This window comes from Haliaeetus leucocephalus, unplaced genomic scaffold (genome assembly GCF_000737465.1).
Source record: "Haliaeetus leucocephalus isolate CR32 unplaced genomic scaffold, Haliaeetus_leucocephalus-4.0 Scaffold0, whole genome shotgun sequence".
Taxonomy (NCBI): domain Eukaryota; kingdom Metazoa; phylum Chordata; class Aves; order Accipitriformes; family Accipitridae; genus Haliaeetus; species Haliaeetus leucocephalus.
The window spans coordinates 22,649,193-22,662,979 of record NW_010972436.1 but is presented as its reverse complement, the minus strand read 5'-3'; the positions used below and the strand labels follow the sequence as shown (position 1 = coordinate 22,662,979).

The 13,787-nt window shown below is 41.0% G+C and overlaps 1 protein-coding gene across 11 annotated transcripts in view; it reads right to left on the bottom strand.

Annotated features, from left to right (window-relative positions):
* KMT2C (lysine (K)-specific methyltransferase 2C) overlaps positions 1–13,787 on the bottom strand; it is a 181,190-nt gene that overhangs the window by 123,650 nt on the left and 43,753 nt on the right. For all 11 annotated transcript variants that reach the window (XM_010586059.1, XM_010586023.1, XM_010586032.1 and 8 more), the window contains exon 4: positions 854–1,060. In XM_010586059.1, coding sequence (XP_010584361.1) covers positions 854–1,060 — 207 coding nt within the window. The remainder of the gene's footprint in view (positions 1–853; positions 1,061–13,787) is intronic.

The window sequence follows — 13,787 nt, the reverse complement described above, 5'->3', positions numbered from 1 at the left end:
CCGGGCCGGGCAGGGCGGCCGCCCACACCTCCCCGCCGCCCCGGCTCCCGAGGCTGCGGACCCGGCTGCCTGAGCGATCCCTGAGCGAGGTTGGCAAGCAAGCCGCTGAATGAAACCGCGCCTAGCCGGTCTAGGTGACACAATCCCTAGAACCGACGGAAAAACTCACGCGCGGATAGATTTAAAAACCGCCATTCTCCCATCAGTCACCTCTTAAGCGCCGTCGCTGGACGCACCGTGTATCAGACAAAACTCCGCTGCGGAGTTGTGTACGTCCCTGCCGCTCCTCAGAATTACAGAAAGGTGGAAGTAGCCCGGGAGGAGTGGGGGTTCTCGCTGCCCTTCCGATGGCTACAAGCCCGCCTGCCACGGGGACCCCGCTTCCGAAGGGTCGGAAACACGAACAAGGTTGCTGCCGCCCCTGCGAGAGCCGGCTTCGGAGGGCAAGGGGGAAGAGAGAGCTTCAACAAGGTGGGCAGAGGCCTCTCGGTACTCCGGCCTACAGAATACCTGAGGCGTCAGAAGTCCCTTATCTCCTACGCTTGTGCACACTTTTACTTCAACCTCACAAGCGGATCTGCGCTTTACGGTAACTATGTTTCTTTTCTCCCTTCTTCAGGAGTCAAGATGCTCACTGGAGGGGAGAAACCAACCAACCTTTAAAAAGCAGAAGAGACAGCTATTCCTATACTGCTTGCACGTTGGTTTGGTGTGTGTGTCCCCTGCCAAATGACCCACATTTTCACAAATACAAGTTATTTGCCTACTGCAGTACACAGTCTCTGTAAAGACACTTCCTGAACTTCATGCAAAACAAACAAACAAGCAAACATCTACTGTAGAACAGACTTACTTCTTCTGTCCTCTCTGTTTGCGCGGCACTGAGTTTTGCCTTGGAGTTCTCTCACAAGCTCCATCGGTGCTGTCGCTGGCTTCACTCTTATTTAAAGGCTGGTTTTTCCATGGGATAACATACCCAGGAGTTGGACTGAATAGTTTTAAGTCTCCTTGTCCCAATGAGCTCCGCTCTCCACAGTAACAAAAGGCGCAGAGTTGTTCGCTGTGAAAGGGAAGACAATTACTTCTTTGGGGGGGGGGAAACAGCAAAGCATACACCATCAAAGAGCAACTTTCATGCCAATTTAACCCTTTATAACAAAACAATTAAAGGTCCCAAGTGCTGTCAGGTATTGGAATTCAGCATTCAGGAACACTATTTCCAGCTAATTTAAAGTTACATTAAAAGAACTTTTTTCTTCACAGAAGTGCATGATTAACAAAACAAAACAACCCCACATATAATATTCAAATGATTAATATAACGTTTTTGAAACAGGCTTGCTAAAAGGCACTGGAGAACAGGGTAAAAAAGAAAAGAATGGGAGGAAGAACTTAATTAACACCTCACACGCATTAAAAGAACTTGGCATTGCCATCATAGAAAAGGCAAAGCTCTGCCTTTTTGAACACAGAACATTACTACACATATACCCTTCTGTAAGCACATACACCTCATGTGTAACACAATGTGCAAATACTATACACGAAAAGGTTTAATGAAACATGGGAAAAAACAGAGTAATGAGAAAATCACAGCAATAGCTACAGTCACACATACAGCATACACAAATCCAAATATCCTCATTTACTTCAATATTTAAAAACAAAACGATACCTGTAAGTTTTACTAAAGGAAATTTATATTTACAGAACTGTGACCGCCACAATATCCCTGTACCATTTGCAATTATGTTTTAACATGCATAACATAGCAACAGCATTGAAATGACAGCTCTGACAGCACTCCTTGTGTCACATCATATGGAAGCTACTGAAAAATATTTCTATAATAAACATATCCACAAACTTAAAATGTGAACTTCTGCAACTAATGCAGTTTACATTAAAGGAAGGCCATCTAACACATTTTTTTATGCTTAAATGAGCAATTCTGTTTTCTTCATATTTATGCCCTTAAGACCCCAAAAAGATGCCTCAGGGAATCAGGCACTTGGATGGATAGAGGCTTGTTTTTGCCTGGATCCCATTTAAATAGATTTCAGTACATCTCCAAGGTGGCACTCTGTGTTGGGTGGGTGAGTGGAGAGAAGTCAGGTGGGAGGAAGAGAAAACCTCAAGGCTAAACTCCTGTATAATATTCACTAAATCCTGGGGGGGGAAAATAAGGAGTGCCGGTGCTTTTCAGCCAGGTAAGGCAAGAGCAGCAACAGAAAAAGGCGAAAATAGAAAAGGAAGTTCCAGATCAGAACAGAAGACCCTGAGAATCCAGCGAAGCCCCTTAGATTTGGTTTAACACACTCTGGGATGGGTCTCTTGACCTCACCATAGAGCAACACTGGGGTGGGGTGGGGGGAGGTGGGTGCACGGAGAAGAAAGAAAATACAAGTGGGTACGTAAAATGCCTTTGAACTGCTCTACTATTACAGTACTGGTAATACCAGACAGTCAGATGCTGAGGAAGGGAGCAGTATGTCACAAGCCCAAAATGAAGCCCAGAATGAAGCCAAATACTTTTACTTATGCTCTGTAAGTAGGATTGCACTTTCCTTAAGGCAGACAGACCTTTGGGGACATGCAGGTTGTTGGGCAGGTAAAATAGGTCCCGTTCATGGTACTCAAAATAAGACCCTACCATAGTACTGTTAGGAAACATTCATCCTCATATTCATGGCCTTGGTCACACATCCCTCACTGAACCTGCTTGAACACAGGACCAGTGTGAGCCAGCACAACCCCCGGAGCTTACGGTAAAACGTCTGACACGTTCCAGAACTCCTGAGAAAAAGGTATCCGAAAATAAAAAGATGCAAAGAAAATATGGATAAATGTAGCATAAGAATAGACAAAAATGAATAGTTATGGCTAAACAGTACGTATGTCTATTTTAAAGCTAGTTTTCCATGTGATAGCGCAACAAATACACTATTATTTGTATGTCAGTGAATATAACCACTAGACTACCAGTGAAACCTGATCTGGCCTCGCAGGCAGTTTGTAAGAAGGGAAAGCAAAGCTATTTATGCTAGTTGAGACTAGAGAGACTTGTGAGGAGACTTAAGAGATTTAAATAGGCAGCACCACGGTATATAAATCACACTACTTACAAACACAAGATTATCCACAGTGGAATAAATAATTATTCATACATCCTGTTAGGACAGACTATCACTGCTCATTAAAAGACTGGAGGATAATTATGACTAAATAAACAAAGCTCCTTAAAGTGAAGTCACAGCAAATATGCAATAATGTTAAAGTTTATAAAAGAGAAATAAGAAACTAATTAAAAAAAAAAAAACAACTAAATTTTAAAGCGGTATTATTTGAAAAAGGAATACAGGGGTAAAGCAGATATTTCTGGAGCCTGGAAGGCAGCTCCGGTATCACAACTTCCAGCAGTAGCTTTCTGCAGGCAGAGTGAAGTGAAACAACAGCAGCAGCGAGTTTCACAGCTACTCTGCAGCGTGGTGCGGACAGCTGTGAACCTGTCAAGAATCATATGGTTTGTGCTACTGCTCCTGCTCCAGCAAAGCTGGGGACCGCAGCTGAAGCAAGCGCTCCAGCACTCACCGCGGGGAGGGGGCTGGGGGAACCCTTTGCTGAGGGCTCACAAACACGCAGATGCAGAAGTTAAAGACAGGAGCAGCAGAACATTCCCAGACGACTGCCAAGAGACTGTGGGGCTGAGATAGAGGGGAGGGATTATAAAATGGGGGGAAAAAAAGGTTTCACGCTTTCCAGGGAGGATAAGCAGAGGAGCTTCAAATTTATCAGGCACTCAAATACCTAGAAACAACCAGCGGCAGTGTATGCCCTGCCTAGCATCTGGATGCTCGAGAGACCTTCCACAGAAAAGCCACGGTCGTCCACTTCCCAGCATGTCACGTTGCTGATTTGTCATGCAGTACAAAGTGGCCAGTTCCATCACGTTAGCCTTTTAGGTTTAAGTGCTCAGTAAATATTTTAAGTTATGTCTGTATGGGCAGAAGGTAGAGTTTTTTATTCCTATCATCTGAGGATTGCAAGAAGTACTTACAAATCTACCTTCCATATGTCAATATGCAATTAGAGGATCTAAATCTGTGATGCAAGAAGAGCTCTCATATTGAAGATAACGAAATTGAGATACTGGCAACTCTTAAGATCAAATCCTCGATCTGTTATCATAATTAGCATATTTTCAGAACAGGCTAATTCAAAATGGGATAACAAGCAAGAGACGATGTGTCACATATCTTTTTATAAGCTACTAAGGAAAAAAAGAAAGAGAAAGCTCATATGTATGATGCTCCAAACCAAAATATAAATTCACCATTATTTGTAATGTCAACTTTATTCCAATTTTCCCAGAACAAATGCTACCTTTTTATATAGGTTTAAAATTCCACAGTTTATTACCAGTAGGTGCTTATATACCTCACCTCATCCCAAAGGATTTCATACATCTGTACGCACACAAATCTTAACACATAATGCAGAGGAGAAAGTATGTTCAGAACAAACCAGACATTCAGTTGGATTTAGGGGATACAGTAAAAGGCAGTAAGGCTAATAATGTCTGAAGCTAATGTCTGTTCCTACTAACCCATGAGAGGAGATCCAGACTTGGATCTTGTTAGAAAGATGCCCTTTCTAACAAGAAACAGGTAGATCTCAGCACTCTGCTGGAGCCATTTTCTTCTACAAGTTCTTACTGAGTTGGCTGGTCAGTGCCTCTTCCTCACGCAGAATTTACTCAACCCACTGACATCAATCTATGATGCTACAATCCTCCCCAGTCCACATCCCAACAAAGGAAAACAAAATGCCCTCCAGCCAGTTAACCCCAGCGGAACGGAGAACAGTCACTATTTCCTCTACTTGACCAATGACATACAGTCATTAGGACTCATCCTAAAACACAGACTTTCCCATTGAAAGGAGTTCATTTCAACACATGCGGTATTGGGCAACTAGTTGCACAATATTAAATTGCAACCAGAGAAGGAGAAACATCTTCTGGTTTGCTTGCAAATATTCAGTCAGAGAATTAAGGTAAGATTGACAGTCCCCAAAGCTTTTTTTAACAGAATTAAGGCTGACCATCAGGATTACCAACACTTCAAGCGCACCAAGTGCCACTGTAGTTATACTCCCAAAGAGTAAGCAGAAGCCCCTCCTGATCCTTCTGAGTTGGGAAATAGCACTGGGCTATCCTGTGTCGGCCAAGGCTCCTTGATAATAAGCAGATGTGCACACTAACTGATGTAAACATGTTTTGTTTATGCGGTGGACCCTATCTCACTGATCTACACTTGGGTCTGCATGAGTACTGTGCTGTGCAGCTGGTGGAAATCTTCAGATTGGTCCACGTGAGTTTGTGTGACCCTCAACAGTATCAGATGTGACCTCTCACTCTCCTGCCTGTTTTTCATACCTGGGTAGAAGGCACAACAGTCTGCAATCATATGGGGCACTGCCATCCACCCGCAACTCTGTGTATACAGCTGGGGAAATAAAATTCCATTCCTCATTTTCAAAGGAATAACTTCCTTCCATATCTCCAGGATCCCCATACAGCTGAATGCCAAGGAAGACAGCAAGTGGCCTATGCTGAGCATGTCTATCAGTAAGACGCTTGAAGTTACACAATTCTTTTAGTACTAAATGGTGAAGGAGGCAGACTAAAGAAAATCCTGCAGCTGCCTGTTCTGCAGAGAGGTGTTAAAGGTCCCCTTCTTTCAGTAGAACATGCATGGGGGAATCCAAGCATCCTACAGAGATGAACAGAAGCTGTTAACAGCAGGAGAAATACAAACTCATGGATTCGGCTCAAGAGATGCTCTCCTCTTGCCTCTTCTCAAATCCCTCCCAGCCTACTGTGGGACACCAATTATCAAAGAAGTTTTACTGTGCATTCACCTTTTCAGTCAATCTCATTAAAAGCAGAGGTTGTTGTTGCTGTTTAAACAGGAAAAGGCAATGGATTGTATCTGAGAAAACCCAAGGGATGGCAATTCCAGTAACATCCACTAGCTATAACTGCCGCCTTAAGGTTAAATACTAAAATACAGATGATCACTACTACCATTTGCCATGATAAGGACTGCACTAAAGTTAAAAAAAAAACGGAAACCATAAAAATGAAGACCTATTTCATGCACGCTTTGGTTGAAAAAGAAGGTGAAGAGGGTATCATTGGATTTTTGCTATGAGTTAGTTTGTTTTTAAAGGAATTATGCAATAATTTTCCTCAGTGTCTGGAAATGTCTTCAGGATGTCTTTCATACACACTTTAGCATTTTTGAAAGGTGAAACCGAGAAGCATAAAACCTTGGGTTGTGTTGGCAAAGTTGTTAACAGAAATTTAAAATGTTTTTAACATCTATTGTTCACAATTAAAATTAAGCCCAGCACAATGAAATGGAGTATTTGGGAGCAAACCAGAACTTCAGAGCATCGTTTGTACTGATTACCAAAGCAGACTGATGAGAATTGGCCTTGAGAATTCTTCTCCCACCTAACCCTGTCAGTAGTTTTAACATATGTTAAAAGGCTAAATTAAATGCTACAAGGGACCTGCTATTTATTTAGCTATGCCAAGTTGTGCTAATGCACGAAGTACTTTGCCTTCACTCTCATTTTATGTTGTGTTATTTAAAGAGTAAATTGTTTTTCCTCCTTAGTGAAGATGCACCATTGTATCATTTATGTAAATTCAAATCAAGACCCGCAAGCTGCATTTTAAGAGAAAAAAAAAAAAGATATTTCTGGCTTAAAACAACACTGGGAGTCTGCATCAGTGTGAGTTCTAATATATGTGAGATATTCACAGAGGTGAAGTTATTCTAAAACTCAGGTTAGATTAAGCTTTTCAGCTTCATCTAAATATTCTGTAAATATCTGGACCTCAATAATGAAGAAGCCTGAAAAAAACCACCGAAGAATACTCATTAGGCGATGCACAAGAACTTCACATTGATACAGGATTAACAACCCAATAAATCACCCTTCTGAATGAATGATATTAAGGATAGAGAAGGATGAAAGGTCCAACTTGGAGATACCACAAAGAGAAAGATGCAAAAATTCTCAGCTGCAAGCTATATTCAAGCATTTGACATAAAAAGTGCTCTCCTTCCAATAGGGAACACTGAAATTTGGAAGTGGTTTAACACTATTACACTATATACAGAGTTGGTTTTGAAATAAGCATTTAACTTATGCTGCACAATTCCTTTAAAAAAAAGAGAGTGGGAGGGAATTCATATGAATTCAGGTGAAGAATTTTAAAACTTTAAAGTTTGCACAAAGCAATTAAACTGCATTAGACAACAACTGCTTTCCAATTTTTTCAAACCAGCACAGTTGGAGTTCTACAGCCATATAATCAACTTAATGATACTCTTCTCATTTGAAAGAAAGAAAACATTACCCTCCCAAACACCACCACCAAAACAACACATTTTACTGACATTTCAAAATTTTAAAAATATGAAAATATGCTCTTATTCACCATCAATATGTGGTGAAAATGTGGTGTTTAAATTAATAATTTAAACAAATGTTTAAAGCTCAGTTAGGATTTCACATACCCTAAACACAGGAGGGGTTACCAGAACGCCAGTGCTGAATAAAGTGAATTCAGAGGTCTACTCCAAGGCCACGTAGATAGAAATCATTCTTTAATGTCCATCTGAACTGACTCATACTCTCAAACAAAAATCCCATATAGAATGCAACTGTGAGCATACCTGAAAGGCGATACTTCACACAATTTTGAGAGGTGCTTTAATCTCTGAATGATAAAACCCAAAGAATAAAAAGTACTGTGGCCTACATCTTCGATGTGCCTTTGTGCCCAGAAAGTATTGTCTGTTCAAGCCAAATTCCCTCTCTTGGCAAATCCACATAGATCACACCAAAACTGCATAAACCTCGCAGAGCTGGCAGCACCTCTTAGAAGGCAACTTCATATGAACACTAAGCAGGGCCTTACTACCTGAAAATTACTGAAATTTAAGACATACCAAGTTGGCTTTAAATAGCAGTTTTTCAAGAAAGTTTCATCAAAATTGTTCAGGTGCATCAGGGAATGGAAAAACATGCTGTTCTGCATAATTCAAACTTTGTATTTTTTCTTTGGAAGTATGTTTACAGAAGAGAAGAAATACAACAGAGTGGGGCTCTTCAGCCAAAGCCAAGCTGGGTCAGATAAGGTTCATCCAGCCTCGTATTGTCAGTGGTAGAAATAGCATAAGCAGATGCACAAGGGATATTAAAGAGCAGGGCAAACATATGATACTACCCATGCCTCCCAATACGTTCAGTTCAGGGCCTCCCTGTATCAGCTGTGATTCCTATATACTCGGTAATTCTCAGTTTCTCGTTCATGAACTTGCCCAGTCTGCTCTTGACCTCACATAAATTTTCAGCAATCCACAACATCCTTTGGCAAGGATTTCCATGTTACTCTACACAACTATCTGCTGTGCAAAGAATCACCTCCTTTGATTTTGCACCTAACCTTAAAAGTTTCATTTGATGACGCTCAGTTTCTTGCATTAAAGGAAACTGAACAGTCAATACGTAGCCACCATCCCCATGCCACCTATGATTTCGAAAGCCTCTTATCTCCCTCCTCCAATCTCTTTTACAGACTGAAGGGTCCTAGCTTATTTAACTGTTCCCCATAGGAAAGCTACGCCATGTCTTTGATCAACCTTTCTGCTGCTCTGTGAAACTTTTTAAGTTTTACTATATTCATGTTTGAAGTCACAGATACACTTTCTGTAACCCTACGAAAATTAGTCCAAACTCGTTTCTCCAAATGTTTCTAACCTCACCAAGTAGATCACGTGTGCTCGAGCAAAGCTTTAGCACATCAAAGCTACAAGCTCAAAAATTCTCTCTTCACTAAAGCACACTCCATTCTCTCTCAGTCCCTATGTGCAAGCCGACTCCATATGCACCATCCTTACCCCGTGAACAAACATCCTTCCAGCAAAGGTTAGAGACACTTGGCTGACAAGGAAAATGAACAAGAAAATGGAGAAAGGGGTGAGAAGAAATATCATGTCACAAACAACTGTCTGGGAGCCACTGGAAATGGAGGGAAGGAAAATGCAGATCAGGCAAAGAGCCAAAAAAGAAGAAACCACAATGAAGTGGACACTGAGACAATGATTAGAAGTGACGAGCAGAGACTAGGATTAGAAAAGTAAAGAGAACGGGAGGAGTCAACAACATGAAAAAAAGACAAGAATCTGACAAAGAAAGCTGGAGGCAAAAAAAACCCAGAAAATGTGACATTTGGAAGAAATGAGAGAAGATGCTGTACTCACACAACACTGAAACAGAACTTAAGATCCCAGACTCTTACCTTCGCCTGCAATTAACACGCATCTGTGCAATCCTCTGACATCCCATCCACTTCTGAGCTTGGCCTACATGGGACACTGTGCAACAAGTCCTGCTATCAGTCCCTCAGCGTGGTCAGACAGACTGCCAGCCATGAAATCCTGTTCACGGGATGCTTCTGTCTGTCTGACTGCCACCTCTCAGAGGAAAGAAAATCTGTCCGGTCCACAGACCTGACCTGCCAGCGCTAGGCTTGCTGCCTGCCAGCAGTAGGACAGACCCAGGTGGAGACAAGCAGCCTTAGCAGGATGGGAGAGAGACAGAAAAACTGCCTGAAAAACATCTGTGAGAGGCTGAGAGCGGGACTCCAGAAACCTGGAGCACCTGCTCACAAGGGCAGGAGACATTTCTAAGTATGGTTTCTATGGTTGAACCATCTTATGTGACAGATTAATTCAAGGAGCAAAGGCCCATGCAACTTAAAGGTCTAGTCACAAACGTTATTGATCACGGGTGTCAGATCCCACAAGGTGCAAGTTCTATGTGAGAGCATTAAACACGTTATGGTCACAAAGTCCATTGTTCAGCCTAAGAAAAAGGCAGGATTAAGGCTGCCTGTGAAACCTTTCTTTGGCCCCATTTGTGCAATACGCCTTCTGTGCTTCCAGAAAGATGCAGACCATCTGGAGAGAACTCAAAACAGCAAGAAGAATCAGAGCTCAAGAAAACATCACCTACACAGCAAGTATGAACAAATTTGCAATTTCCGTTATGAGGTAAAGGATGCTGGGGAAATAAACCGAGAGCCTTTTGGACAAATCTACCCTTCGTTATCCTTGGCAGATGGTAGAAGTAGTAACGGGATAAACCCAGAATAAGGACAGTGTGGGTTAGATGTGAGGAAAGTGTTTCCAACAATAAAAAAAAGACTGGAAGGGACTGTTTAGGGAGGATCTGGAGTTTTTATTATTGAAAGATTTAAGAGCAGTTTATGTAAACTTCTCTCAGGAATGCTAGCTGTAGATATCCACCTTGGAAAAGGAGGTGAACTAGATGACTTCCAAAGGTCCCTTCCTGCCCTATGAATCTGAGGTAGAGTTGCTTTAACAATGATTTGTCATAAAATTCTTCTTGAGACCATTTCCCTAGGCAATGCATGAACAGACAGGATGGACAACCAGTAAGTATTTAACTTTTTTTTTTCCTTTTCATTTTTCAGTGTGTGGTCTCAGTCTTTACCTACTGACAACATCAAAATTGTGCCCTGCAAGCCAAATCAGTAATTTCACTCTGGACTAGACTGGTCATTGATATAAGGCTGAAATATTACTTCACTACTATGAAATAATTTATTTTTGCAACACAAAGGAATGCTATCTCTACTTTGCAGATGTAGAAGTCAATCATTGACTTCAGAGGAAGATATTGTAAATGCTTACATGGATGTAGATCTGAAAAAGTAAAGGCAAAACTGCAATGATTTCAAGAGCCCTGTTTCATGCATAAGGTCCATCCTCTGCAGAAAGAATTCTTGGTAGAAAAACATTCATGTAAAACTACAAGCTGTATCATAATACACATGCAAGAAAAGAAATAATCAGAATTTCAAAATGAATCTTAATACTGGTATCTCCTAAAATATGTGCTTGACTTTGCAACTTTAACAATTTTTTAAACATATTTTTAATATTAAATATTTTACCTAAGTCCCTCCTGCCTAAAGATACAGCTTCTCCTTCCATCACCGCAGTGTTATTCTGTCCACATTATCTAATCTCTCTGCCACTCCACAATTTCTTTTTCCACTGAGTGTTGCAAGTTTTGTAATACACTTTCTTTGAAGATTAAAAAAAAAAAAAAAAAAAAAAAAAAAAGAAAAAAAAAAAAAAAAGTTTGCTGCTACTTTCTCACCGTGTTCTTTGTTCACATAATCAACAGATGTTCACCAACCACTTCTTTTCGGTGGAATAAAGCACCCCAGCTCTCCATCTCCAGACTCCAAATTTAATTTTAGCAGCAGCAACAAAATAAGGGGGAATAGTGCAATTGGTCTGGAATGAAAATTATGTGCTTTGTCCAATTACACATGAAGCAGGAAAGCAGGAAGGTGTGTTGCCAGGGGGTTTTTTGTAGTTTTAGCAACAGTCTCACAAGAGCAGATATTTAGCAGACCAAAGTACCAAAATCAAAAAAGCTGTGTGCAAATCTCAGCTTCTACTTATTTAAGAATGTTCTCTTCATGATTATGGCAAAAGGACTGAAAAGGTGCAATTAATGCAATTTACAGTCTCTGAAAGTAGACGGAAAGTAAAATGAATCAAAAGGTGTTTTGTTCTTCTATGAAATTGTGTTTCTAGGCCATTCTTGTTAGCTTTTAATGCTCGGAGTTGACAATGTGGGAAACAGAGGAGGAAGGTAGAAGTGGGCTCTGCTGTAAGTCGCAGCCGGTTTCTGGCTGCTTGCCTGCCTCATGGGCTGCACTTCCCCTGCTCTCTGCAGGCAGCACCAACCAAGGGAGCAGATTCCTTTCGAAGAAGCTGGATTCCACTCAGCCATAAGTCCTGGGCTGACAGAAGCTTCTCACAAGGCTTATAAAAAGAAAAAGGGAACAACTAAAGGAAAAGGCTCCAAAACTCACGATGCTCATGATATGCAAGAGCTGGCAGCATTACTTTTACCGCTGCCAGGCTTGATAGTTTATCTTTGCTTGACATTATTGCCCCTCCCCACACGTGGTCAGTAACTCACTCATTCCTTCTGAGCATACACACACACCCCCCTCACCCTTTTCAGCCTCCCTACTCCAGTATGGCTCAGATACTACTTGTTTTAATGGGTTTTAGTGCATTGGTTTCTGAGCACTAATCCCAAATCTGCTATTGAATTCTTGCCCCAGTCTCACTGGCAGTCAACAGGTCTCTTGGACTCCCATATCCAACCTCAGAAAGGTTCCAACATTGACCATCTTCTCCCTCGCCTTTCTCTTGAATGCTCTTATTTAGCCTCAGTCTCAGGAGGGATCCAGAGAAAAATACCACGCAAGCCAAGCTTTGGCTAATCTCTCAGCTACTGAAATCCCCATCCAGTTCTGATATATCCTACTATGTCAAAATCACTATTTTTCAGTAGCAAGTTATTTATTTCATGTAAAAGATTTCATTTTATGCCCTGTGTCCTGTGCTTCTCTAACTCCTTTACCTTCACTACCAAAGAGAGAAACACAGAATTGTCTTATATTCAACTCTGAAAAAAGTGATGCAAAAGTAGCTCCAGCTACACCTGCATCTACTTCTGGTGGAGGCTTTGGTTCTTTTCTGTGTTCTAGGCAATTTCTGCACTGTCTGTTATAATATACTTCCATAATTCTCCTATGTCTCACTTACCTAAAGTTATTTCTAAATATATAACTATTTCCATTGGATTAAGTTACTTATACTATAAAACAGAAAAACTTACAAAAAAAAGAGATTAAGCTGATGAGTATGAATTATTTGGAAATCAGCTTCAAAACTACTTCCCCAAGTTACGGGTTTAAAGTCTCTAAGGAGTCACACCTTACCAAAATCTTGATACACTTCCTCCCACCGTTACACAACTGAACATCATCAGTGTGTGTTATTTCACACATTGCATTTTCTCCTAAGATATTAGAGTTAAGCCACCCGGAATCCAGTCCTCCTACCCCTGCATGGCACAGCAGCAGTGGCAGCACACCGAGACAATGATACAGATGATTGATCGAGAAGTCACAGATCGGAAGAGGCTTTCTTCTGCTAGGTTTTAAGACACAGTGCCAACCCCGCCCCCTCCCCGACATCTTCCTTTTTTTTCCCCGCTATTTTTTTTTTTCATAAGGCTGTTGTCCAGCTTTTAAGAAACAAGTTTATGGCTAGGGAAAGTACTGTAATCAACTATTCATGATAACAGCAAGAAAGTAACCTTGAGAAGAACAGAGCGTGGATGAAACAACACTAAAACTTTTGCAAATGGTCCAAAACAGGGTCAAATAAAGAACCAAAACAGCTGTTCAGTTCAAATTGCTCTACATATTTACTGCAACTTAATACCAGCTTTGGAAAATTCCACTAAGAACAGAAATTTCTGTGTATTTCATTCAGGTATACACACAAGATCTATTTAACCAAAATTCTCTGTAAGAAGGGAAGTATCTCTTGGAACCTAAGAAGTTTGTGAGCACGTAAAACATGAAAATTATATATGCAGCAAGTAGATGAAGTAATTTTTTGTGCATCAAAAATATGCTCTGTGTTGGATTAGGAGGAAGTAAAATGATGACAACGATTCTCTCCCAGTCTGTCAAAATATAATTACACCTCTAACTGTCTGGTAACCGGTAACAGCAATCTCTGTAGCAGAAGAGACCCTCTACTGGGTTAAAAGCTGTTACCAGGGCTTCAACAGAGAAG